Genomic DNA, 27,102 nt, shown 5'->3' on the forward strand with positions numbered 1-27,102 from the left:
GGCCGAAGCCCAAGTTGCCGCCTTGCATATCTCTTCCAAGGAGACGGAACCGGCCTCTGCCATCGAGGCCGCCTGAGCTCTTGTGGAGTGAGCCTTCAGCTGGATAGGCGGCACCTTCCCCGCGGCCACATAAGCCGCTGCAATGGCTTCCTTGACCCATCTTGCCACTGTAGGCTTAGCAGCCTGCAGACCCCTACGAGGACCTGCAAACAGGACAAACAGATGATCCGATTTCCGGAAATCATTGGTCACTTCCAAGTATCTGATGATGACTCGTCTCACATCCAGATATTTAAGAGCAGAGTATTCCTCTGGGTAGTCCTCCCTACGAAAGGAAGGGAGACAGAGCTGCTGATTCACATGGAAGCGAGAGACAATCTTGGGCAGGAAGGAAGGCACTGTGCGAATAGTCACTCCTGCCTCAGTGAACTGCAGAAAAGGCTCTCGACATGAGAGCGCCTGGAGCTCGGAAACTCTTCTGGCTGAAGTGATAGCCACCAAAAAGACTGCTTTCAACGTCAGGTCTTTCAGAGATGCCCTCGACAAGGGTTCAAAAGGCGGCTCCTGTAATGCTCTTAGCACCAGATTGAGATTCCACGCAGGCACCACCGAGTGCAGAGGAGGGCGCAGGTGATTAACTCCCTTGAGAAAACGCACCACATCTGGCTGCGAAGCCAGGGAAGCACCCTTCAGGCGGCCCCTGAAGCAAGCCAGGGCCGCTACCTGGACTTAAAGGGAACTGAGCGACAGGCCTTTCTGCAGACCTTCTTGCAGGAATGCCAACACTGAAGAAATTGGAGCAGTGAATGGAGAAAATGAGCCTGCTTTACACCACGCTGCAAAGGTACGCCAAACCCTGGCGTAAGCAGTAGAAGTAGAGCGCTTCCTCGCTCTCAGCATAGTGGCGATGACCTTGTCTGAGAAGCCCTTCTTCCTCAGACGCTGCCGCTCAATAGCCAGGCCGTAAGACCAAAGGGGGAGGGATCCTCCATCACCACGGGACCCTGATGCAACAGGCCCTGCTCCACTGGCAGCCACAGAGGATCGTCGACTGAGAGCCTGATCAAGTCCGCATACCAGGGACGTCTGGGCCAATCCGGACCCACCAGGATTATCCGGCCTGGATGCTTTGCCACCCGGTCTAGCACCCTGCCCAGCATGGGCCAGGGCGGGAACACATAAAGAAGCTCTTGTGTCGGCCACTGTTGGAGAAGAGCATCTACTCCCAGGGATCGAGGGTCCCGTCCTCTGCTGAAAAAGCGCGGCACTTGGCAATTGGCCGATGACGCCATCAGATCTAGGCTCGGCTGGCCCCAGCGCTTCGTGATGTCCAAGAACGCCTGAGCAGATAGCTGCCACTCTCCGGGCTCCAAGGTATGGCGACTGAGAAAGTCCGCCTTGACATTCATGACTCCGGCAATGTGGGCCGCTGACAGCTGCTCCAGGTTCGCTTCCGCCCACTGGCATAGACTCATAGCCTCCTTGGCTAGAGGGGCGCTCTCTTGGTACCTCCCTGGCGGTTGACATAGGCCACAGCCGTGGCATTGTCCGACAGGACCCGTACTGGCTTCAACGCCAGTACCGGGATGAACTCCAAAAGCGCCAACCGAATGGCTCTGAGTTCCAGGAGGTTGATAGACCACTTTGCCTCTGCAGGAGACCAGAGCCCCTGCGCTGTCCTTCCCAAGCAGTGGGCTCCCCAGCCCGACAAAGAGGCGTCCGTCGTGACAACAATCCACTCCGGGGTCACCAGAGGCATTCCTGCGGACAACTTGTCTGTCTGCATCCACCAGCTCAGCGCCTTGCGCACTGCTGGGTCCAAGGGAAGGCGCACAGCATAATCCTCTGACATCGGAGTCCAGCGCTGCAGCAGAGAGTGTTGTAGTGGTCTCATATGAGCCCTGGCCCAGGGCACTACTTCCATCGTGGCCGTCATAGAGCCCAACAGCTGCACATAGTCCCAAGCCCGAAGAGGAGAGGCTACTAGGAACTGGTCCACCTGAGCCTGAAGTTTGACAATCCGATTGTCTGGCAGGAACACTCTGCCCACTTGGGTGTCGAATCGAACTCCCAGATACTCCAGGGACTGAGTCGGGCGCAGCTGGCTTTTCTCCCAGTTGATGATCCACCCCAGGGAGCTCAAAAGAGCAACCACCCGGTTCACAGCTTTGCCGCACTCTGCATAAGAGGGGGCTCGGATCAACCAGTCGTCCAGATAAGGATGGACTTGTACTCCTTCCTTCCTCAAGAAGGCCGCGATGACCACCATGACTTTGGAGAAGGTCCGCGGAGCAGTAGCCAACCCGAACGGGAGGGCTCTGAACTGGAAGTGTCGGCCCAGGACTGCAAAACGCAGAAAGCGTTGATGGGGAGGCCAGATGGGAATATGCAAGTACGCTTCCTTGATGTCCAAGGATGCCAGGTACTCCCCTGCCTTCACTGCCGCTATAACAGAGCGGAGAGTCTCCATGCGAAAGTGCCGAACTTTCAAGGCCCGATTGACCCCTTTGAGGTCGAGGATAGGCCGGACAGAACCTCCTTTCTTTGGTACCACAAAGTAAATGGAGTAACGTCCCTTGCCAAGCTGATTTTCTGGCACAGGAACGACCGCACCCAGGCGGATCAGATTGTCCAAGGTCTGCTGCACTGCCACAGCTTTGACCGGAGACTTGCAGGGAGAGAGTACAAACCCGTCTCTTAAGGGTCGGCAGAACTCTAGCTTGTAGCCGTCTTTGATGACTTCCAGCACCCAAGCGTCTGAAGTTATTGTGGTCCACTCGCCCAGAAACGAGGACAGCCGTCCTCCAATCTGCACTGGGGTGTGGACCAAGGCCCTGTCATTGGGTACGAGACCCTGGGGGAGGACCGGAGGGAGCACCTCCGGGACGGCGGTCTCTGCGAAAGGAATGCTGCTTGGGGGAGAAGTTCCTCTTGAAGGAAGAGGAGGAAGAAGAGTCCGACCTGCCCGGGCGGTACCGACGGGCTTCCTGAAACCGTCCTCTGGAGGTACCGGGACGAGTACTAGCCCGAGCCCTGACCTCTGGTAACTTCTTGCCCTTAGACGTGCCGAGATCGGTCACGATTTTGTCCAGCTCGACCCCAAAGAGCAGCTTGCCTTTAAAAGGCAATTTCGCTAGGCGGGATTTAGAGGCGTGGTCAGCAGACCAATGCTTCAGCCAAAGCCACCGCCGCGCAGAGATTGTCTGAGCCATGCCTTTAGCTGAGGCCCTCAAGACATCATACAGCAAGTTTGCCAAATAGGCCAAGCTCGATTCCAGGGCCGGTCAATCAGCCCTCAAGGAATGATCCGAGGGGGAAGCCCGCTGCACCAAAGTCAGGCACGCCCTGGCCACATAGGAGCCGCAAACTGAGGCCTGCAAACTTAAAGCAGCCGCCTCAAAGGACGACCTTAAGGCCGCCTCCAATCTTCTGTCTTGGGCGTCCTTTAGGGCCGTGCCACCTTCCACCGGCAACGCCGTTTTCTTAGTCACCGCAGTGATTAAAGAATCCACGGTAGGCCACAGATAGGCCTCACGTTCACTTTCAGGCAAAGGATAGAGGCGGGACATAGCCCTAGCCACTTTAAGGCTCGCTTCCGGGACATCCCATTGAGCCGAAATTAAGGTGTGCATGGCATCATGCACGTGGAAGGTTCTAGGCGGGCGCTTCGTCCCCAGCATAATGGCAGAGCCAACAGGGGCTGAGGGAGAGACGTCCTCCGGAGAGAAAATCTTCAAAATGCCCATGGCCTGCACTAACAGGTTGGGCAAATCCTCTGAGCTAAAGAGCCGCGCTGCAGAGGGGTCATCCGCTCCATCCGAGCGGGGATCCGTCTCCTCCAAGGAATCCGCAAAGGACCGTTGGGAGAACTCAGATACGCTGCCCTCATCTACATCGGAGGAGACAAAGTCCTCCAAGGCCTGGGAATCAACCCGAGGGCGGTTACCTCCGGGGGCCTCAACCTCTTTACCAGACGAGGGAGCAGGGGCAGCATTTTGCATAAGGAAGGCCTGATGCAGCAGCAAAACAAACTCGGGGGAGAAACCCCCCAGACTGTGCACTTCCGCAGTCTGGGCTACAGCCCTAGACACACCCTCAACCGGCGCTCGCAAGAGCGGAGGAGAGACATGCTGCGCATCCAAGATGGCGTCCGGCGCGACACTCCGCGAAGGAGCCGCGCGGGAAGAACGGCGCTTAACTTTAGCCGCTTCTGTGCCGTCGCCCAAATTAAGGGCGTTCATGGCATCAATGTCTCCCACCTCAAGGGCGGCCCAAGAAGAAGCCGTCCGAGCCGCGTGGCCGACCAATATGGCGGAGGCGAGCCGCGGGGGATGGGCGTTTATGGCGGGAAAAACCGCCACGCCGGAGGAAGGACCGGGACACTCATCGGTCACGAAACTGTCACCCAACAAGGGCGAATCAGACTTTAAGACCCCCGCATCCCCTCTGGAAGCGCACACGCGATCCGGGGAGCGACTCTTTGCGCCCTCGCCCTCCGACGCCATGGGCCACGTGGAGACCAATCGGGGAACCCCCTGCCCGCTATAAAAGGTAAAAATTACCTGCTGTCCGCTCCGAGCTGTAACGACCTGGTGTCCCCGTGAGTAGCTGCAATAAACGTTTAAATAAACGTCGAAATAAACGCCTTTAAGGACGTTCAAAATTTTTTTTTTTTTAAACGGAGCCAGCGGGAGGGGGGAGAAAAGGAGGGACCTGGCGCCACCAGGTTTGCACTTGCTCAAGAAGAGCCCTCAACCCCAGGCACTCAACAAAACCTAAAAATTAGGCTTGGAGGCCTAGCCAGAGCTGCTGCTGTGTGTGACCACCACCTGCTGAGATAGAGAACATACTGAGGAGTTTCCGGCAGCACATGACCACATATAGGGAGGCAAAAGTTTGCTCTCTATCTCCACCTGCTGGTAGATGGACACAACCCACCAGTCTATGGATTGATCAGCTTGATGATATGGAATCTACTGTGGTAAGGCGATCCATAGCTAGGGAACTAAGTAGGAACTAATTATTTTTGGCTGAGTTTTAAAGTTGAACATCATAAGATTAAGTGAGTTTTCACCCTACACAAAGGTTTTTCTGGCCGATGATGAGGAAGTCCAGCTCCCTTTAGACATTTTTGAGTGTCGAGGAGTTTCTCCAGGCCCTAACCACTAGGCCACTAGGAGGAGTGGCCTAGTGGTTAGGGTGGTGGGCTTTGGTCCTGGGGAACTGAGGAACTGAGTTCGACTCCCACTTCAGGCACAGGCAGCTCCTTGTGACTCTGGGCAAGTCACTTAACCCTCCATTGCCCCATGTAAGCCGCATTGAGCCTGCCATGAGTGGGAAAGCGCGGGGTACAAATGTAACAAAAAAAAAAGTAGGAAAATGCAGAGTGGCATTCTAGTTGAGCTTGAGCCGGTGCTGGAAGAACTAGTAAATTATTGCTCTGAGAGCAAAGCGTTTGGCTGAAGGGTAAAGGATTAACATATTTGACAGGTAAGTGGTAGACCTGCGAGTACAGCCTTAAATGTCAGGAGCAAAGTCAACCTTTAACTCTATAGATGACAGGGAGCCAGTGCTTGCTTAATAATATAGTAGTCACATAGTCCAATTTTTTTTGCCTAAGTTTAATAGTTGTACTCTGAATGATCTGAAGTATTTTCAAATGATTCTGTCGTATCCACTTATAGAGATATTTGCAGTAATCTAACTGATTTAGAATGATTATATGCAAGGGCTTCCATCAAGAACAGATCATCCTAATATGTTAAAACGAGGAAAACAGACTTATTAAATGGATGTCAAAAGCCAAATTAGTGTCCAGAAAACAGCCAAGTATTAATAATAATTGAGTCAAAGGCAGCAGCTGTCCCCAAAATAAAGGTGCACAGGTAGAAGTGACAGATCAGCCAGTGACCACATAGATTGTGATTTAAGTGGCTGAGATGAAGAGTTATTTCTGCAGCCAACCTGCCATTGCAGTTATTGTTAAGCGGAAAAGGCATACATTAAAGAGAAAGAAAGAATCTGGTGATACAGAGTCAGTATATGCAACAGGCTGTAGGTTGTTTGTAGAGTAAAATCACTAATGCATAAAGACTGAACAAAACAAGGTGTTCAGGAATAGAACTGGGGGCTAATAGAGAACCTTGGGGGACCCCACATGTAAGGGGATAAGATGATGAACTGGAAGAATTCCAAGATATAGAAAAGGTCCTAGATTGTAAAATGAACTCAATCAAACAAGAGAGAACTGATGATTGACTGATCAAACACTGAAGACAGATCTAAAGAAACAAGGTCTATGAATCACAAGAACCTGAAATTTCTTTAAAAAATATGAACTCAATAAAGACTTCGTATAAATAAATAAAAAATGAACTCGGATCAAGAATGTTTTCCCAAGTTAATTCTGGGCTGACATACTGACCAGGATCTGAACAGTGTAGATGACCTATCCAAGAGAGAAAGCAGAGGCACCACAGTCGGATACTCTTTACCACAATCTTCTGAACTGGACACCCTGAAGAAAGTAAATGTGGGCCTATTCAGCAATAAATTTGCACATGACCAACTGTGGGGAATGACAAGATCTAGTGATGCCTCCATGGGGGAGGGAGGAGATATATGTACACAAAGATACCACATGCCTGGAAGTACGTAGAAGCTGCCATGATACCTGGATTCTATTTATTTATTTATTTGTTACATTTGTATCCCACATTTTCCCACCTATTTGCAGGCTGAATGTGGCTTACATTTTACCGTAGTGGTGTTCGCCATTTCCGGTATGAACAAATACAAGGTGTTATTGTGGTGGAATAAAGTTCATGTAAGGTAGGTATGATGGGGTGTTTAGTGAGTACGAGGGAAGTAGGGTGTGTCCATTCAGATCTTTGTTTAGTTGTGTTGCAGGTGTTCAGGCTTTTATGTTGGGTCGGTTGATATGCCTTTCTGAACAGGTTTGTTTTTAGTCCTTTCCGGAAATTTAGGTGGTCCTACGTTGTTTTTAATATTTTTGGCAAAGCGTTCCATAGTTGTGCACTTAAATAGGAAAAGTTGGATGCATAAGTTGTTTTGTATTTGAGTCCTTTGCTGCTTGGGTAGTGAAGGTTTAGGTATAATCATGCTGATCTTATTGTGTTATAAAGGAGTCTTCTTCAGCATGCAAAAAAAGCAGATATGCCAGACAAGTGGTCTGCCTTCACTGTTATTGTCCAATATAGTCTCTGAGGGTTTTGGTGAGAAGTGATCAATCTCCTCGACATCCAGTTTATTTTGTCTTCAGCATACTACTCGCATTGTAATGGACTGATAGAACACATTACCCAGACACTGGAGTGATACTTCTGAGGCATCTCCAACAAACACCAAAATAACTAGACTTTTACTTCCAGTGGTGGAGTTTGCCCACAATAGAGAAGACTCATCAACTAAGTATTCATCTTTTTTTTTCCTTTTGTACTAATAATGAGTTTCATCCTTGAGTTCATTCATCAGAGGTACAACAATCAAGGGTACCAGTGGTAAAGAACTGTCCCCAAACTCTGAGGGAACTGTATGCAGAGGTTCAGCAGGATTTACAAAAGTCAACGCAGCACATGGACAGACAACAATAAGACTCCATAATTCACAGAGGGGGAGGAGTCTGTGTCTCAACCAGACATACAAGTAACAAAACCAAAAATCCACTAGCAAGCTTAATCAAAACTTTATGGGACCCTTTGTAATTAGACAATCAAACAGCAGCAGCGATCCAAGGAAGGACAAACACAGCAAGAGTTTATCAAAATGTCAACTTTAATGGAAACAGGACCAAACCTTTGTCAGAGGTCTACAAACAATAAATATAATAAACTCAATAAAAGTATAAGAAAGATCATCATTAAAATGAATTCTATAAAAATGAAAATAGTAAGAATCCAAACTTTACCACATAGGTTTCCAAAATACATTCCCTTTCTTCGGGCGCTGGAAAATGGATCTGTGTTCGTCCAAAACACGTGCCTACACTAGTTCTGTAGCCTTTTCATTTTATTGATACCTTTCATGTATTTAATGGCTTTTAATTGAGAGGAAAATCATGTGGCTAACAAACACTGGTTCTAAAGTCATGGAAAATATATTTGGGTATTTTGTTAAGTGCTACCAGCTATCATGCTTAGCATTTTTATATTCCTTTGCTACTGTTTGTAAAATGGGACTTTTCACTATTTCATTGAGCACTCAATTATCTACACCCTCTTATTTTCTGGGTTTTGTCCCTTTTGTATGTTTTAATGGCAACTTCTCCAAGGGGGTTAGTTTTGCTCATACTATAACAAGAATGAATCACTCCTAAGCCAGGGCATGGGGCGTATGATCTCTCTCAAATTTATTGCTAACACTGGCCATAGTACTTGAACTGTGCCAGAGAGAGCTTCTTTCTGGAGTTAATAAGATGTAACATGTACAGGCAACTTATCAACTTACACAATATCAAGCCTGTGGCACCCAAAACGATGGGAAATATTTCTGCATCTTTCTGCCACATTTTCTTAGTCTTGGACTGCATTTCTTGGTACTTGAGGATCTTCCCTCTCTCTGAGTAATCGCTTGGGACTGACACCTCTATAATAAGTGCTGTTCTGGTGTTTTTCTCTTTTACAAGTTTCAAGTTTCCAAGTTTATTTGAAATTTCCTACCCTGCTCTCTGAAGGACCATCAGGGCAGCTTACAGCTTTTTATCAGGCAGGATGGGGGATGTTCCAAGGTGATCAAAATGTCTTTGTTTTCCACATTTCTCTTAGGGTCATGATCCCAATGTTTTCTGGCACACTGATGTTGTAATGCTTACAAAGTTTCCAGTGAATGAGACGTGCTACCTTGTTGTGCCTTTCTGTATAAAACTTTTCTGCCATAGACTGCTGCCAGCCAAGAGATGAGTAACTTTCTAGCTCTTTCTTGCAGGATCTACAGATGTCTGTTGCACCATTTTTTTTCAGTGCTTGTTGTAAACCATCTTTTGCCTGTAATCCGCTGTCCTGGGCTGCAACTATCCATTGCTCATCCTTAGGTTTCAATACACCTCTTCTTAACCACTCATGTGTCCAATGTGAATGTGTGAATGGTTCCTGGAGTAAAAATTTGTATTTCCTGCTGTACTTATACTTTTGCTACGTGTTGTTTCTCCCCTGGTGATCCAATTCCTTGAAGAGTTTTTTCTCTTCCTTTGCAAATTCTGTCGCTTCCTTCCCTTTTGGTACCAATGGATTTTCACCCATTCCGTCTACTTGTTGGAATGCTTGTCCAAGTTTAATGATGGAACTGGATTCTGGAAGTTTTCTTTCAAATTTCAACACCTTTTGTACATTGGGATCTGATTATGCCATTAGGTAAGCCTGCAGGCCTATGATAGTAGCTCGATAGGTATAATCTATTTCTATGAGACCCATCACTCCTTCAGATCTAGGAATGTACAGTCTAGGCATACACTGATTCTCATAGAGGACCTTGTGGGCATGAAGGAGTTTTCTTGTTCATACTTATAAAGTTTTTAAAAGGCCAGTCTAAAATACCAAAGCTATATGACTGTGCAGAAGTGCTAGTTGATTAATTTATACTCTGTGCAGTATTTAATAGCTATGTTCACAGCAGCTGTTTTTTGTCAGTGGTTTTCTAAACTGTCACCAGTTTTAGACTCAGATATTCAAAGCTGGGCCGTGTCTGAGTACCGGTATTGAATATCCAGGTCTGCTGGCAACTGAAACTTATGCAGGTCCCCGGTGATATTCAGCTGGGATAGGTACCGGCTGAATATTGGCTGAGATCAGATCCACAAACTTTCATTGGTCAGTACTCCCCACTACCGATTCTGACCATCTTTGTAACACCCCTCTTACAGACTCTTTCTCCTTAACCCATCCCTGAAGTCAGGACCCACCCCCAGAGCCTACCTTACATCCCTGGTAGTCTAGGGGGGTAGTCCAGGCAGAAGCAATCCCCACTCGCTCCTACCTTGCCTCTAGTTGCTCCATCAAATAAAATGGCTGCCGTGAGCAGATGAAAATCAAAAATGCCCAAGAAATATCCAAAAACAATTACTTTGTGGATTTTTCTTGGATACTTGATTTTCATTTATATGGATGGTGCATTGTATCTTTAATTGCATTTCAACTAAAACTCAAGAAATAAAAAACACATTGTCTCATCCTCTCATCCCAACACAGCACGGACAACCCCACAAGTATCAACACCCCAGACTACACCCTTCCTATCTCAGGCAGCCTGAAAATCCTTGGTGTTACAATAGACCATAACTTAACACTGAAGAGCCAAGTGGCATCCACTACAAAGAAAATGTTCCACTCAATGTGGAAACTCAAACGCATGAAACAATTCTTCCCGAGGGAAACATTTCACAACCTGGTACAATCAATGGTACTAAGCCACGTAGACTACTGCAATGGAATTTATGCGAGATGCAAAGAACAGACCTTAAAGAAACTCCAGACCGCTTAAAACACGGCAGCTAGACTTATATTTGGAAAAACGCGATTTGAAAGCGCAAAACCCCTCCGCGAAAAACTACACTGGCTCCCAATCAAAGAACGCATTGCCTTCAAAATCTGCACCCGGGTTCACAAAATTATCTACAGTGAAGCCCCGGTATACATGACAGACTTGATCGACTTATCAACTAGAAACACATCAGAATCAACACGAACATATCTAAATCTGCACTACCCAAGCTGCAAAGGCCTCAAATACAAATCAGCTTATGCATCCAGCTTTTCCTACATAAGCACACAACTGTGGAACACATTACCAAAAGCCTTGAAAACGACGCATGACCACCTAAACTTCAGGAAATCACTAAAAACTAACCTGTTTAAAAAGGCATACCCTACCGATCCAACCTAAATGCCTGATCTCTGCGACACAACAAAACTAAAGTACGTAATGGACACAACTCAACTCTTCCGTTGTACGATTCCCTAACTGTGGCTGGGCCACATGAACTTTATCTTACCACAACATCACTTTGTATTTCTTCTCACCGGAGTCAGCAAATGCTTCTCCGGTACTATGTAAGCAACATTGAGCCTACAAATAGGTGGGAAAATGTGGGATACATAGTAACATAGTAGATGACGGCAGAAAAAGACCTGCATGGTCCATCCAGTCTGCCCAACAAGATAATTTCATATGTGCTACTTTTTATTTGTACCAGTATAGAGGACTAGAGGGCATGAGTTGAAGCTACAGTGTGGTAAATTTAAAACGAATCGGAGAAAATTTTTCTTCACCCAACGTGTAATTAGACTCTGGAATTCATTGCCGGAGAACGTGGTACGGGCGGTTAGCTTGACGGAGTTTAAAAAGGGGTTAGATAGATTCCTAAAGGACAAGTCCATAGACCGCTATTAAATGGACTGGAAAAATTCCTCATTTTTAGGTATAACTTGTCTGGAATGTTTTTACGTTTGGGGAGCGTGCCAGGTGCCCTTGACCTGGATTGGCCACTGTCGGTGACAGGATGCTGGGCTAGATGGACCTTTGGTCTTTCCCAGTATGGCACTACTTATGTACTTATGTACTTATGTAAATGTAACAAATAAATAATTAATTTGTTTTTGTGTTATTGAGATAGTGCTGTTCCAGTAGGACATCTGATGTTTTTTCTATTTTTGTGACCTGTAACACAAGCAATATATGAGTTTATACTCCAATTGAAGGGGGGGGGTTGGCCATCATAGATGGGTTTTTTCTCCTATTACTTGAGCATGTGGCTATTACTTTGGTTAATAAGATCAGTGACTGAACAGTTCCAAGTTAGTGCCTTAGACTGTTCACACATGGAGGCTAGGAACAATGAGGTCTTTATCAAATTATGTCAGCAGTATTTATAATTTGATAGCTTGACTCCCAGTGTACAGGACTTGGCAGAAGATTTGGGGATTGGATAATTGAATTTACCCATTATAGTGTTGCCAAATGTGTCATATTTCTGCTAACATTTTAGTGGCCTAGTGGTTAGGGTGGTGGACTTTGGTCCTGGGGAACTGAGGAACTGAGTTCGATTCCCGGCACAGGCAGCTCCCTGTGACTCTGGGCAAGTCACTTAACGCTCCATTGCCTGCCGCATTGAGCCTGCCATGAGTGGGAAAGCGCGGGGTACAAATGTAACAAAAATAAAATTAAAAAAAAAATTCTAGCCAGGTGGACAATGGTATACTCCCAACACTTTCCTCTCTCCCTTTAAACAGAAAATTTCTAACCATAAAGATTCTACATTACCATCTGTTTTCTGCAGAATATTTATTCTGTCTGACTCAATGCTATCTTCCAATTTGGTCCACTCTATCACTGTGATATCATTTGTATTCTGGTATCACAGTGCCTCATTAGTTATCCTCTTTCTACTAGGTCTCTGAGTTTCAGATGTTATCTACCTTCTCATTTAGGGGTCCTTTTACTAAGATGCGCTGAAAAATGGCCTGAGCTAGTGTAGGTGCGTGTTTTGGACGAACACAGATCCATTTTTCAGCACGCCTGTAAAAAAGGCCCTTTTTTTTTTTTTTTGCTGAAAATGGACATGCATCCATTTTGGGTCTGAGACTTTATCGTCACCCATTCACTTAGCAGTACGGTCTCACAAGGTAATCATCAACACGCATACAATGCTCATTACTGCCTGGTTAGCGCCGCGTGCCAGAAAATAAAATATATTTTCCGGAACGTGTAGTGGACGCACGTAAAAAAATGAAATTACCGCCCAGACCACGTGGTAGCTGGGTGGTAGTTCCGAACTGGTGCTCGTTGGGAACGCATAGGTGCCTACGCGGCTTAGTAAAAGGGTCCCTTAGTGCTATATACTCCAACTCTCCCATCTTGTTTTGTAGGTTTCTAGCATTTGTATGCAGATGTTTCAAAGTGTGCTTTTTTGTATCTACAACCAACTTAGCAATTGAAAAGGATAATTTGCTAACTTTAATCGGTCTGCTCTTCCCCCAAATGCACCTGGCTTACTTTTGCTTTTCTTCAACCTTTCTGTCGGGATGGCATAAACGTCCCTGCTTTGATAGTATCCTTCAGAGATACCTTATTCTAAACCATGTGCTTTTCAGCAACTTGTTGGCTTTCCCCTAGGTTCTAGTTCAAAAGCTGCTTTATCTCCTTTTCAAATATCAGAATCAACAGCTTGCCGCTTGAATCCTGCGCATGGAATAAGGATCATTTCTGAGAATGCTAGAGGTTCTGGATATCAACTTTCAACCTAAAAGCCCACATCTGGGCTTGGTTAATCTCCCTCCAAAATTTTACCATGCTATTGGCACCCATATGTACCAAGACAGCTGGTTCCTCCAAAAACTGTCTAAAAGCTTATCTAGGCGATGTGAGGTCTGCCACCTTCATATTAGGCAAGTAAGTGACCAAGTGGCCCTCATGTGTACCAGTCACCCAGCTGGTACACATGAGGGCCACTTGGTCACTTACTTGCCTAATATGAAGGTGGCAGACCTCACATGGCAAAACAATGGTGAAGTAAGGAATAGGCAAAACAGATATTTACTGTCTAGTATTATTATGACATCTGTAGAATAACAAACATCTTGTGGCCCTACAATCAAGTAAACTTAGCTCTGTTTTCAGCTGATTTTTTCAGTTCCTGTGAAGTTTCTTTCTGACGAGACTAAATCCACATCGTTGCCTAGTTTACTACAAATTCCATTCAATATCTTTTGAATAACTATTTTGGCTAAAAAAAAGGAACCTGATTATTATAACACTGTCATATTTATAAAAAAAAGAATGAACTCTTTTTTAAAACTTATCTTACCTTTGGTATAGGAAACCTTAATTTTGAAAGTTCTGCATCACTGACAAGATTGATGGTGACTCGGTTTGGAAGAACCAGGTAATTAGCTATGATGTCCAATATTACAGCATCTGATAAACCACTGTTGACGGGAAAAAGATTTAGTTAAGTATGTAACTTTCCTTAACTATATGTAGTTTTATTACTTTGCTCCCTATTCCTCTGATTCTCTGACAGTTTATTCATTACAAAATGTATAAATTGTCTTTCTGGCTCAAAAGCTGCCCAAAGCTATGTGCAAAATTTAACAACTTGTAGTCAGAATTTTACAGTGAACAAAAACTTTAAAACCAACATAATATAAAGTACACGAATGAAAGCACAGAAATAATCTGGACTAGTACAGATTACAAATGTCTACAAGTAGTGATTTGATTGTACATTCAGGTAATGTGTTGGTTTTATTTTGAATTTTGTGTGTTTTTATATGAAAATTATTATGGATGTGATTTTGTAAACCGCCCAGAATCATAGGTGATGCGGGTTATACATTTTATTAATAAATAAATAAAATACTGGACTCCATGCTAGCCCAATCATGGAAAAGAGTCATTTTTACCTTTTTATTTTTTTACTGAACTCCATATTAGCTTAACTCCTTATCCAATGTTCTCTAGCAGATTATTCCATAAAGAATAAAATTTTACAGAGAAGGTACTTCCTCTTATTTTAGCTTCTCACTACCTACTTTATCATAAGTGCTAATAATAACCGTGCTCCTTGATTTGAGCATAACATTCTAGTTGGCACATACCATTTAAAAGCAGCTCACTGCAGTGCCTTGTGACCCTGGGCAAGTCACTTAACCCTCACTGCCCCAGGTACAGAACTTAGATTATGACCCCACTAGGGCCAGAGAAAGTGCCTGAATGCAATACGTAAACTGCTTCAATTATACCACAGAAAGGCAGTATATAAATAATCTAATATACAGTAAAGAATAAAAAGCCTATTTTTTTTTCCAGATAATGTGGGCCAAACCTCTTAGCTTGGAAGATCAGTTTAAGAATGTTAAATTGAACCCAGTCTTTTACTGGTAACTAGTGCAATAATCATAACAATGGGGGTGCAGAAGACCACCTTTGCAGGCAATAAACCATTTATGCCACCATGTATGTGGTTACTTTTAATCTGCACATCAGCTGAAATGTATAGTATTACAGAAACCCAAATACCTGGATCACCATTCAGAAAGAGGGTATAACCTTCAAACCATATGTAAATTTGATGAAGGATGCCCTCACTCAGGGTCAGCTCAATAGTTTGTGGCACCCTAAGCCAACTTTTGTTTATGTAGTCGTAGACTAGATAAAAATTTTCAGCCAGCACAGTTTACTGGCTTGAAGTTAAACATCGGCATTTAAAAAGGGTAATGGTAATGAATACACCAATTCACAGACCAGATAAGTTATAAGTTTTATATATATATACATATACACATAGTGCACTCCATTTAAGAGCACGCCGGATAAGCGAATGTTCTGTTTAACTGCATGCCGTACTTCGGTCCTGTTTTTGGCGCCATCAATTTCTATAGGGACAAACTTTGGTTTAGCGCACCACTGATAAGTGCAAGATTCACTTATATGAATGGTTAAAGACCGCTCCTCTGCAGGAAAGATGCCGCATAAGCACGAACACGTAATATGGAAGCCGATTGGCACGTGACAAAGGGGCGGTAAATTTGAAATCTCATTGGTTAACTGCCACAGGCAGAATAAGCAAAAGAATGTTACAGTGTACAATGGAGTCGTCGTCTTTGTCGCGCAACTGTAAGACTTTAACACTGGATGAACGAATAGAAGTTCTTAAAAATTAGAAAACAAACAAAGTCAAGCATCTATTGGTAAAGAATATGGTGTCAATCCCAGTCAAATTTCATGTGTCTTGAAGCAGAAAGATCAGCTTCTGGAAGACTGGCAAAACAATACAAATCCACAACGGAAACGAAAATGGGCGGGAAAAGCTAAGGATGTAGAAGATGCTCTTCTTCAATGGTTTTCTCAAGTCAGGATCAGACAGTTTCCTGTCAGTGGTCCACTGCTTATGGAGAAAGCTAATCAGCTAGCTAAAAGTCTTGGACTAACTGAATTCAAACCACTGTTGGATGGTTGGAAAGATGGAAGGAGAGGAACATAAAATTCAAGAAACAGCATGGTGAAAAACAAGACGCTGATGACTTTGGTGCTGAAAATTGGGTTGTTTCAGTTCTTCCTACCATCTTGAACGATTTTGCACCTCATGACATTTTCAATACTGACAAAAACTGTCTCTACTGGTGAGCGATTCCTGATGGAACATTTGCATTCAAACATGCCGAAACTACTGGAGGTAAAACATCGAAGGACTGACGATCCTCCTTTGCTGCAATATGGATGGGAGTGAGAAGTTGGAGCTCCTCGTCAATGGAAAGAGCAAATAGCCCCGTTGCTTCAAGAATGTCAAGCGACTTCCTGTGTCATACGAGGCTAACACAAATTCATGGATGACTGGTGAAATTTGGAAGTGGCTAAAGAAGTTAGACACTAGAATGCGGGCACAAAAGCATCAGACTTTGTTCCTTTGTGATAATTATGCTGCACACAGGGATGATGTCAGGCAAACGCCAAGGTGGTCTTCCTGCCACCAAACACTACCTCTCTGATCCAACCTATGGATCAGGGCATAATAGCCAATTTCAAACAACACTATCGGGCTCTTGTGCTACGTTGTCTGATGAGCGTTATGGATGACCAGACTGGTAAGGATAAACGTGCTGTTGAACTGGCTCATAATCTATCACTGTTGAATTCCCTACATATGTAAAAAGAAGCTTGGAATCATGTTACACAGGCAACCATAGTGAACTGCTACAAGCGGGAAAGCTTTGTTAAGGATGTGGAGAGGGACGAAACAGATGCAGCTGTTGCAAACGTGTCAGATGAACAGGCTATTGACATCCCAGCCAGTGTTACTGAAGAGGAGTTTCACCACTACGTAGCTGCTGATTACGATCTACAAACAGCTGACGACAGCACTGATGTCGAGATATGTGTCTACACGCAGGCAAAGGCTGATGATGAAACAGATGATGAAATGAGCAGCGAGGCACATGCTGACAAAATTCAACAACCTCCTGTCACTTTTGCAAGAGCGCTGGAGAGTCTTAACACCATGCGGGTCTATATGCAGACCACTGGATGTCAGTGCTATGACAGTTTTTACCATCTGGCAGACATAGAGGCATATTTTCAAAGCACTTAGCCTTCCAAAGTTCCATAGAAACCTATGAAACTTTGGAAGGCTAAATGCTTTGAAAATATGCCTCATAGTCTATGGAACTCACAGACACAAGAGTGTACATAGGACTATGACTGATTACTTCAAGTAAGCCTAATTTCAGTAAACGAAGACTGTATAGTGTACATATAATAAACAGTACTGTACATATGTATATCAGATGTCAAGCTTCTTTGGGTCGCAACGGTTAAGTGCACGCTCCGGTTAACTGCATGTATTTCTTTGGTCCCAAACCCTTGCACTTAAGTGGATTGCACTGTATATGATGTATAGAGCTTACAAGTGAGCCGCTGTTGGCAGCTTGACTCACTGAAAGATATGCTCGGCTGTATGTACAGCCTGCACTGAACTCTCCCTCAGGCCCCTATATAAAGTTTCTAGCAATATAAATTTCTAGCAAAATATTGTTTCTTGGAGTTATTTAGTCTAAGACATCTGATCTTATTTTTGTCTTAGGATTTACTATTTTTGGATTTGGAAGATGTATTGTCTCTCCTTTGGTGATTTCTTTCTATAGTATTGATCTGCATAACACTGGCAGTTAGTGCTGAATTTGGACACTAAAACTGAAATATCCCTCAAGACAAAGTTCTTCAACAAAGCCTACAAACAAAATCCAAAACTGTACTAATCCGTCTAAGAAAACCCATCGTTTAATATACCTACTAAATTCCTTCCTTCTTCTCTCTACTTCTCCTCCTAATTAATCTCTGCACATGTCACGTCTGTGGCCGTGACCACCCTCAGCCTTACCTTCTTTCAGGGGGTCAGCAGCTCTGCTGGCTTCTGTCTGTGTTTGTGTTAGTCTTGTCTCTGTCCTGGTGTGCTGGCTGCTTCCAGCATGAACCTGATTGCTTCACTAGACCGCACCTGTGTGGGCTATGCCTCTCTAGGGAGCCAGCATCTAAGATGGCTGCCACCGGCTCTGTGCCAGCTTCCAAGATGGCTCCTGCTTGTCTTTCCTGTGGGCTCACTTCCTATGTGTGTCAAGCCTCTCTTTGGGGTCAGTGTACTTCCTGCTTCTGTCCTGCTGCTGGTGACTCATCAGTAAGAGCCTTCATAAGGAAGTGCTGTGCTTGCAGTCAGGACCTTTGCATAAGTGTTATGCTCTTAGGCCAGGTCAGGTTAGTGTCTGCTGCACTACTGCTTAGCCTCTCTCTAGGTTCCAGCCCAGCTTCTTTCTGTGTCTCTGCTGTCCTTCCGTGGGGGGTCTTCCCTGCCACTGTCTGTTTGTGGACTGTGGTCCTTCCTGGCTTACCCTGAGTTGGGGTGAAGCCTCTGTCTGTGGACTGCGGGTCCTTCCTGGCTTACCCTGTGTTTGGGGTGAAGCCTCTGCTCCAGGCTTACCATGTGTTGGGGTGAAGCCTCTGTCCCTGGCTTACCCCGGGGTTGGGGTGAAGCCTTTGTCCTGGTTTACTCTGTCTGTTCTCCTGTCTGCCCCAAAGACCCTTGGCCTGTTATTCCTGGTTACTCTGTTTGCTCTGCTGCCAGCCCAAGACCCCTGGCCTGTTCTTCCTGGTTTGCTCTCTTTACCCTAAGTCCTGCCTTGCCTAGCCTGTGTGCCTACCCTGCTTGTATATCCTGAGTGTATATCCTGAATCCTGTATCTGTCTAGCTAGTGTGTATTTCCTGGGTGGTTATTCCTGTATCCTGTCTCCACCTAGCTAGAGGGTTTACCCTGTGGGTATTCCTGGATCCCCGTTCTGCCTAGTGTGTATGCTGCCCTAGTCCTTGCTCCTGCTAGGCTTCTGTACGCCTTGTGTTCCTTGGTCTGTCTTCTGGGTCTTGCTAGTGGCTGTGCAGCAGCACACTGTCTGTGTTTAGTTCCTAGTCTGGTCTCCCTCGTGTATCCCAGACCCAGGGTGGGTCCTCTGGATCTTCAGTTCCTGCCTTATCCTGCAAGTCCTGCCGGCCACCTGCACTTCGGAGCTCAACTCCGGAGGAACGGTGGCTAAGTGCAGGTGAAGCTGTTCCTGTTTCGTCTGCTCTAGTTGCCTGCCTTGTACTACTCCAGTCCAGAGTTCCAGTACTGCTCTTCGGGGTATCCAGTTCCAAGGTGGTCTTGCTTGCCGCTGCCGCTCCTCGGCAGTGGCCCAAGGGCTCACGTACTCCAGTCCTGCCTCGAGGACCTGACAGAATGCCTAGGCCCTCGAGAACGCAACAGCACAACAATAATTATAACTGACATCCAGGATTAACTGTGTGTAACAAAACTATGTAAGCCACTTTGAGCCTGCAAATAGGTGGGATAAGGTGGATACAAATGCAATAAATAAATAAATATCCATATTTAATTCAACATACATGGCAGCTGGCATTTAAAATAATACTGACTTTTTAAAACTAGAAATTTTACTAGACAAGACAAAAGAAATACCAGAAACATCTGTAAGGGCTGCAACACCTATGTCTGTGCAGAAATCCTAATAGCCCCCTCCCCCAAAAACCCTAGTGGTTAGAGCAGTGGGCTGAGAACTAGGAGGATCAGGGTTTAAATCCTGCTGCTGCTCCTTGTGATCTTGGGCAAGTCACTTAGGGGGTCTTTTATTAAAGCTTAGCTCGTTATCTGCAGCAGGGCCCATTCTATTCTTAAGGGCCCTACTGCAGATAACTCGAGCTAAGCTTTAGTAAAATACCCCCTTAATCCTCTATTGCAGAGATGGGTAACCTGCAGCTGCCACTGAATTATATGCACCCCACGAGACCATGGGAAGAATACACATAAAATGTCATTAACCAAGGTTTTGGAAATTTTATGTATTATATTTTTCAAATATTTTCCACCATTTTTAGTTACTTTTTACATTATTTATCACAGAAGGTCTACTATGGAGCTCGGTGTATTTCTGGCTCCAATATTAAGGGGGTTAAGGGGGGGGTAGAGTCATGGATTTGGTATACCACCTTTTCTGGGGTACAACCAAAGCGGTTTACATATACTATATGCAGGTGCTTTTTCTGTCACTAGTGGGCTCACAATCTAGGTTTTGTACCTGGAGCAACGGAGGGTTAAGTGCCCAGGGTTTCAGAGAAATAAATTATCTCCAAAATTATACTGCTTTGTCACCCTCTGATCACCCATTCATCTTCTCCCTGTTTCTCGACCCCCCAAACCCCCACCTTTCCCCCAAGACCGATACTGGAATGCTTTTAGGTTTTACTCATATATTCTGATGTTCGTCATCTTTTGCTCATTTCTGACCCAAAGAAGGTAGTATTACCTTCAAAACCTAGTAAAAAAAAAAAAAAAGTTATCATTTTTCCTTCTTTTGTTTTATTTCTATTACCCAAAAACGAACAAATGCATTTCTATAGGAGAAGCAGTTCCAGTTTCTCCAGCCATGTGACAATATCACCCATTTATATACCTGACTCAATCTTGCTTATCAATGAAAAAAAATATGCACCAACTAAAATGTCTTCCCAAACATGCCAAACACAGAGCAAAGCAAAGCCTTGGATTTGCCATCACAAGAAATCCAACTTTCTATCTAAAAAAAAAAAAAACCCCAATCAGTGCAGTTATGTCATCTGACACTGACAATGCCTAAGACAGCACTGGTAGGATTCATGTGCTTTTTTATAAATAGAATAGAACAGTACTACTCTTATAGTTCTCCAGTAAATCATTACAATAATTGCTAGCACCAATTTTGATTGACAGGTAGGGGAAGAGGTAGAGAAAAAGAATGAGGAGGACGTCTTCTGGAACCTGGTATGTATATATATGCAATAATAATAATAATGTTAAGAGTTACTTCAGAGATCATAAGACCTGACTGAGCTGGTTATCTCACATACTAATAAGAACACTAGAGACCCAAGCCAGGAAACAAAAATCAAATAAACCATCTTTTCATATACAGATTTTTTACTTCATCCAGCTCCAGGAATATTGTTCAGGGTATTCATTAGTTTCAGTTCACTCCAACTGAAAATTACCAAACTGTGTCCTCACTAGCAAACAACAGACAGCACAGTTTGAAGTATGCCAAGTAACATTTTAATAGGTATTGTAAGAGGGAAGGGATTTGGATTTAGCTCACTCCTTTTTCAGTAGTAGTTCAAGGTGAGTTGCAATCAGGTACAGCAGCTACTTTTCCTGTCCCTGGAGGGTTTACAATCTAAGGGGTCCTTTTACTAAGGTGTGCTAACACACCTACTGCCCATTATATTCCTATGGGCATCTTATCATTAGTGTGCACTAAATCTGTTAATGCACCTTAGTAAAAAGGACCCCTAAGTTTGCACCTGAGGCAATGGAAGGCTAAGTGACTTGCCCAAGATCAAAAGAAGCAACAGTGGATTTAAACCCTAGATTCCCTATTACCTTAACCATTAGGCCACTTCTCCACTCTACAAAAGAGCTGAACGTAAGGCACTGTCTCCTAAAAATTCTTTCAGATAGGTAACTATTCTTTTGTATGGTTATAAAAATCATCTAACGTATTAAGTTAGCTTTACAAATTATAAAGCTAATGCAGCAAAATGCAAATATAAATAACTTGTTGTAAATATACTTTCTGTACATTGCTTACAGCTTGGTTGAAACTGAAATAAACATACTTGAGTGTGTGACCGCTCACTATAGAGAATAAACCTAGTGCGACCTTGGAATAAATCTAATTGTCAAAGTAATCCACATCCCTTAAGAAAAGAAGAAGGGATAGGTGTGGTTAAAGAGGTGGCACACAATATCTTGTGACTGTTTCCTAATTTGAGATTTAATTTCATTATATTATATACCATCCATACAAAATTCTGTTCAGTTTACACTAAACAGACATCTACAATTATGAACATTTAAAAGACAGATTACATTAAAATGCCGACAGTCAATGAATACATCAATTTAAAACAGTATAAAGTGATTTAAAGATCAGTCTTAAACAGGGGCGTAGCCAGACCGCGACAGGAAGGAGGGGGGCTAGAGCCCAAGGTTGGGGGGGGGGGTCACATTTTGGCCCACCACTTCTGCCTCCCCCCTCCAGCAAGCGTAAGCATGCTCAGTTTCATTAAAACGAGCATGGACATGACTGAACTTAGGACAGGGCGCCAGAAATGTGAGACCAGCACGGGATAAACGCTTTAGCTGATGGGGGTTAGGGACCCCCACCAGCCAAACCAAGGCCCCCAGAGCTAATCTGTGGGGGCCCAGACCCCGTGGCCCCCCCATAGCTACGCCACTGGTCTTAAATATTCTTTATAACCAAGTCTTAACACTTTGTAAAAGTCTATGAGGTCTCACTAAACAAAGACCTTGCAGTAGATGGCTTCATTGTTGTGGGTCAATAATTAAACAAGCATCTGTAGGCATGTCTGATTTCTTAGTTAAACCTCCAACCAAAGTGGATGTTACAGTTATGCCAAACCACTTTTTTTAAGAAAAGAAAAGAAAGGGAAAAGGCCTCAGAAGTCCGTGGTATTACAGCATCCTATGGACCGGACCGTGGAACGCTCACATAGTGCTCAAGTAGAGCTCAGCATAGGCTGTATCCACTGGACCTCAATCGATCATCGGCCAAAAACCCTTTCAAAAACTTTAATTATTTATTAATCTGACTTATAATCATATAAACATATTCAAAATCATCAACAAAAATGCTGAGTGTAGCATGCAGCACACTTATCTGCTCCCAACAGACCAGTTTCACCCTCAGGCTTCCTCAGGGATGCAGGTTGAAACTATCAAAGGATTGCAACGTAGAGAAGTAGCCTAATGGTTAGTGCAATAGCCTGAAACAGAAGAACTGGGATCAATGCCCACTGCAGTTCCCTGTGAGTCTGGGCAATTCATTTAACCCTCTATTGACCCAGGTACAAAATAAGAATCTGTATATAATATGTAAGCCGCTCTGATTGTAACCACAGAAAGGTGGTATATTAAATCCCATTCTCCCCTTTCCCCCTTAATCTAAAAGTGCTAAAACTACATGATGTAGCTCAGTTTGAAAGTTGTCTGTAGAAAGTTAGTGATGTAGGCTATGCAACGTCCTCAGTTTATAAAAGGCCTTCTGAATAAGTTGCATGATGTGTGGTTTTAAAGAAAGTTTGTGATCAAACCCCTAAATAACAAAGCTCACTTACCAGAGATAATCTGAAGAGCATTTTCTAATTTTTCTAATGCTTCATACACATCATCCTTACACAGAAGAAATATTATTATACTATGCACATATACATGGAAACAGAGTCCAAGGTCAACAATTACATTACACAAAAGGTGGAAGTATAAGTTAAAGTCACTGAAACTACCAACCCCCCCCCCCCCCCCCCGAACTCCTCTGATATATTCCAAACCAATTTAACCTAACTGTACTGCAACACACCTGTATTCTGCCAGGTAAAAAGTAACACCCTATCACCAATGCCCACTAAATTCCAACCTTTGAAGACAAATGCCACGTACCACATATATGAACACAGCGGAACTGTCTAAAAATGCATCCACTATCGTCTTATTATATTCAAGTAAAAGCAGCCACTGGTCTAACGATGAAAGTAAAAGGACTCCTTTAATATGTGTTATATCTGTTCCAAAACCATATGGATAATCATCCAACAGAGATCCTTTAACCATAAAGGCACTACTTGTTCAATCAATTTAGCCAGAAACAGAATCTAGAGATAGGTCTATAATAATTAGGGTCTGAAGGGCCTCCCTTTGCCTACACAACCAGATAAATACATGCCTGTTAACTAGAAGGTGTACAACCTTTCTGAAGTGAGGTGTTGACCACAAATGCCAACAGCATACCATGACATTTCAAGAACTCTCAATTCCTTTGTGTGCTGGAAAAAGGGCTAAGTAGTATTCCTAGAGGGTAGATGAAAGAACTCTAGTGTCATTTGCTGACGGTGCTAACATATGCTAATCACATGGCCCATTTTATGCAATGGGACCTTCAGTAGATAATGTATGATAGCTGTTACAAAATGACGACGTACCCTAAAAGCTGATTCACCTGCACTTTACAGAACACCAAAACACCTGGTTGCAACAAATTGATTCACACAGATTAAGACAGATAAATAATGAAATTATTATTATTATTATTACATATACATTAGAAATACAAAGTTAACTTAGCTGGGTCAGCTTTAATACAGAAGCTGCTGTTTTTACACAAAAAAAGCAATTTTATGGCATTTTATTTAATACTTACTTCAGTCCAGGAACATCGAGTATATTGGTCAGTCCTGTCCAGTTAATTTCCAAGAGCTGAAAATGAAAAGGGAACAACCAGTAAATGATGTGTACATGTTAAAAACACACAGATCAGGTCAAAAGGTAAGACATATTGCATTCTGTCTGATGGAAGACAGATTGTTAGAAAAACTGCATTTATCACAATACTAACAATTCTGTGGAAGGAGGAAAGGAATAGTCCGTAACATCATAAATAAAATTAGTGAATTCTCAACATAAGGTCCTAATGTCTTCACTTTAAGAAAACAATTACTGAGTAGAGTTTTTCACTTAGAAAGCTCCACCAAATTTAATCTGCTCTTTCTGGAACAGATACAGGAGCCTGACCTCACTCAACTTTTTCTCTACCACCAATCCATACAGAAGTTTCATCCCCACTGGGTGACTATACACCCATTTCTGCTTACTCTTCTCCCTTAATTCCTTGCATATCCCAGATCAAATAATGGGGAATGCATGGGATGAGAGGATGCAGCCCTCTTCAGATTACTTTATCCGTTGGCAGACCACCAAGAAGGTAATTTGATATCAGGGCGCCTAGGTTAAGAGTCAAGTACACATCTGCATAGACATTGTTTTATATAGACATATAAAGAACATAAGAGTTGCCCTACTGGATCAGAACAAGGGTTCATCTAGTCTAGTATCTCGTTTCCAACAGAGGTTAATCCAGATCGCAAGTACCTGGCAGAATCCCAGGCACCTATGTATCTTCATACTACCATACATGGCAGAACTTGTGCCTTGAAAGCAGGTGCAAACATGTACAGCAACTTGAGAGCAGGTAAGAATGTCTGCATGTAACGTTCACAAGTATGCTCACTGACTGAAGTATCTTTTCAATGTATGTACTTGCAAACTCTGCCTATACCTTGGCCCCCAGCAACATCTACAGTAAAAGTATATATGCTCATGCCGTCACGCATACTTCTGCATCTGGCATTATTTTATACGAAAAACAGTTGTACACAAGCATTGCCAAATACCTGTAATAAAAAAAAGTGGTCAGTGTATTTAAAAAAATTATTTATTGTGCAAGGAGAAAAGATCTCAGACGCCTGAAATGGGTCACGGCCACAAGAAAATAATTTTTCTATTCTGTCAGCACATCGTCAATCACTGGTCTAAAAACTCCTTGAATTTTTAAACACTTTTTGCTGATTTCTTATTTAGGGTGTAATTCAATACAAGACTTGATAATCAAAAAGCATAGCACATCAGCACTTATCTTAACTAGTTAGCCCAACGGGGCCACTGCTTCACTTGTAAAACCTTCTTCAGGGATCCATGTCATTTAGAGACTTCAAGCTAAACTTCTATTCTTTTTTTGTTTGTTTCTTTATTACAGGTATTTGTCTGGCAGTGCTCGTGTACAATTGTTTTTTGTATTTCATACCCTACGTTAGCATACAAGCACATTATTGAACACTGCATCGTACTATTCTATATGAGCCACTTTATTCGCATGTATTGCCAAATATGTGTAAAAATGACTGTATAATGTTACCTTCTAAAGGTCACTGAAAAAATAGACTTGAGCGCTTCAATTGTCACAGGCTGCAGGTAACGATACTACAGAGCTACTGGCCTGACCAGCCCAAGGAGCATGAACATGCACTATGAAAGGAAACTAAGGTCACCACCTCTGCACTGAAGAAATCACGAGACCTACTGCCTGGAAAAACATTTTACATGTTCAGAAAAGTTATAGGAAGATTGCTAATATATGATATCATTTGTACACTATGACAGTCATTTTATAACAGGCCATCTAACTTCTGCAGCACACATGCTAATAAGTTACATTAATTTTCTAACAAAGTACACACATTTATATTTGCTATTTAGTATGGATAACTTTCCCAACCATTATAAATAGTGTAATGGTTACAAAAGCAGGCTGAGAACCAGGGGACCCTGGTTTAAATCCCACTGTGGCTCCTTGTGATCATGGGCAAGCCACTTAATCTTCCATTGCCTCAAGTACAAACTTAGATTACGAGCCCTGGAGGAACAGGGAAATACCTAATGTACCTTATATTTATGTTTATTAAAACTTGTTATACCACTCTGCCAGGGCAGAGTAGAGTGGTTTACATAAAAATTACAAAATATATAAATAAGACAATGGAATGGAACGCCATACAAATAATAGAAACAATATTCATTCATGCATAAGAAAAACAAAATGAAAGGCTGGGTTGGTAGAACATTAAAGACAAAAACTCCCATGCTGGGATTCCATCACCCTGTGTCCCTGAAAGCCTGTTTAAAGCGAACTACAACTGAAAAAGGCATGAGCCAAATCCAAATAAAGAATTAAATGTTATAAACTATGCATGTATGCACTAATCTTTCCCCAGCAGAGCAGTTAATCAAATTTCTATTCTGTTTAAATTGAGGTTTTATTACACTGATGAAACAACTTTGTTCATACAACTTGTGCCAGGGCAACTACATCTATAAAGCAAAAAAGCACTTAGCATAACAATCACTGTCCCCATACAACACTTGAATATTTGATGACTGATGACTTATAAACAACACTGGATTTGAATTTAGAAAAAAATATATACAGTAGGGTAAACAAGAAGTATAAAAGGGATGGAACAGCTCCCCTATGAAGAAGAGATAAGACAGATTTATGAAATCATGAGCACTATAGAACAAGTGACTCACAAAGAACTAGGAAAAGGGGACATTCCAGGAAATGATATATTCATTATCAACTCACACTTTTATACTGCAGGTCTGCAAA

At 43.4% G+C, this 27,102-nt stretch overlaps 1 protein-coding gene across 2 annotated transcripts in view; it reads right to left on the reverse strand.

Annotated features, from left to right (window-relative positions):
- ESYT2 (extended synaptotagmin 2) overlaps positions 1-27,102 on the reverse strand; it is a 362,124-nt gene that overhangs the window by 142,537 nt on the left and 192,485 nt on the right. For both annotated transcript variants that reach the window (XM_030198737.1, XM_030198732.1), the window contains exons 7-8: positions 24,301-24,356; positions 13,817-13,937 (exon numbers count right to left, since the gene is read on the reverse strand). In XM_030198737.1, the coding sequence (XP_030054597.1) occupies positions 13,817-13,937; positions 24,301-24,356 (177 nt within the window). The remainder of the gene's footprint in view (positions 1-13,816; positions 13,938-24,300; positions 24,357-27,102) is intronic.

The sequence above is a fragment of the Microcaecilia unicolor genome, chromosome 1 (genome assembly GCF_901765095.1).
Source record: "Microcaecilia unicolor chromosome 1, aMicUni1.1, whole genome shotgun sequence".
NCBI classification, from domain to species: Eukaryota; Metazoa; Chordata; class Amphibia; order Gymnophiona; family Siphonopidae; genus Microcaecilia; species Microcaecilia unicolor.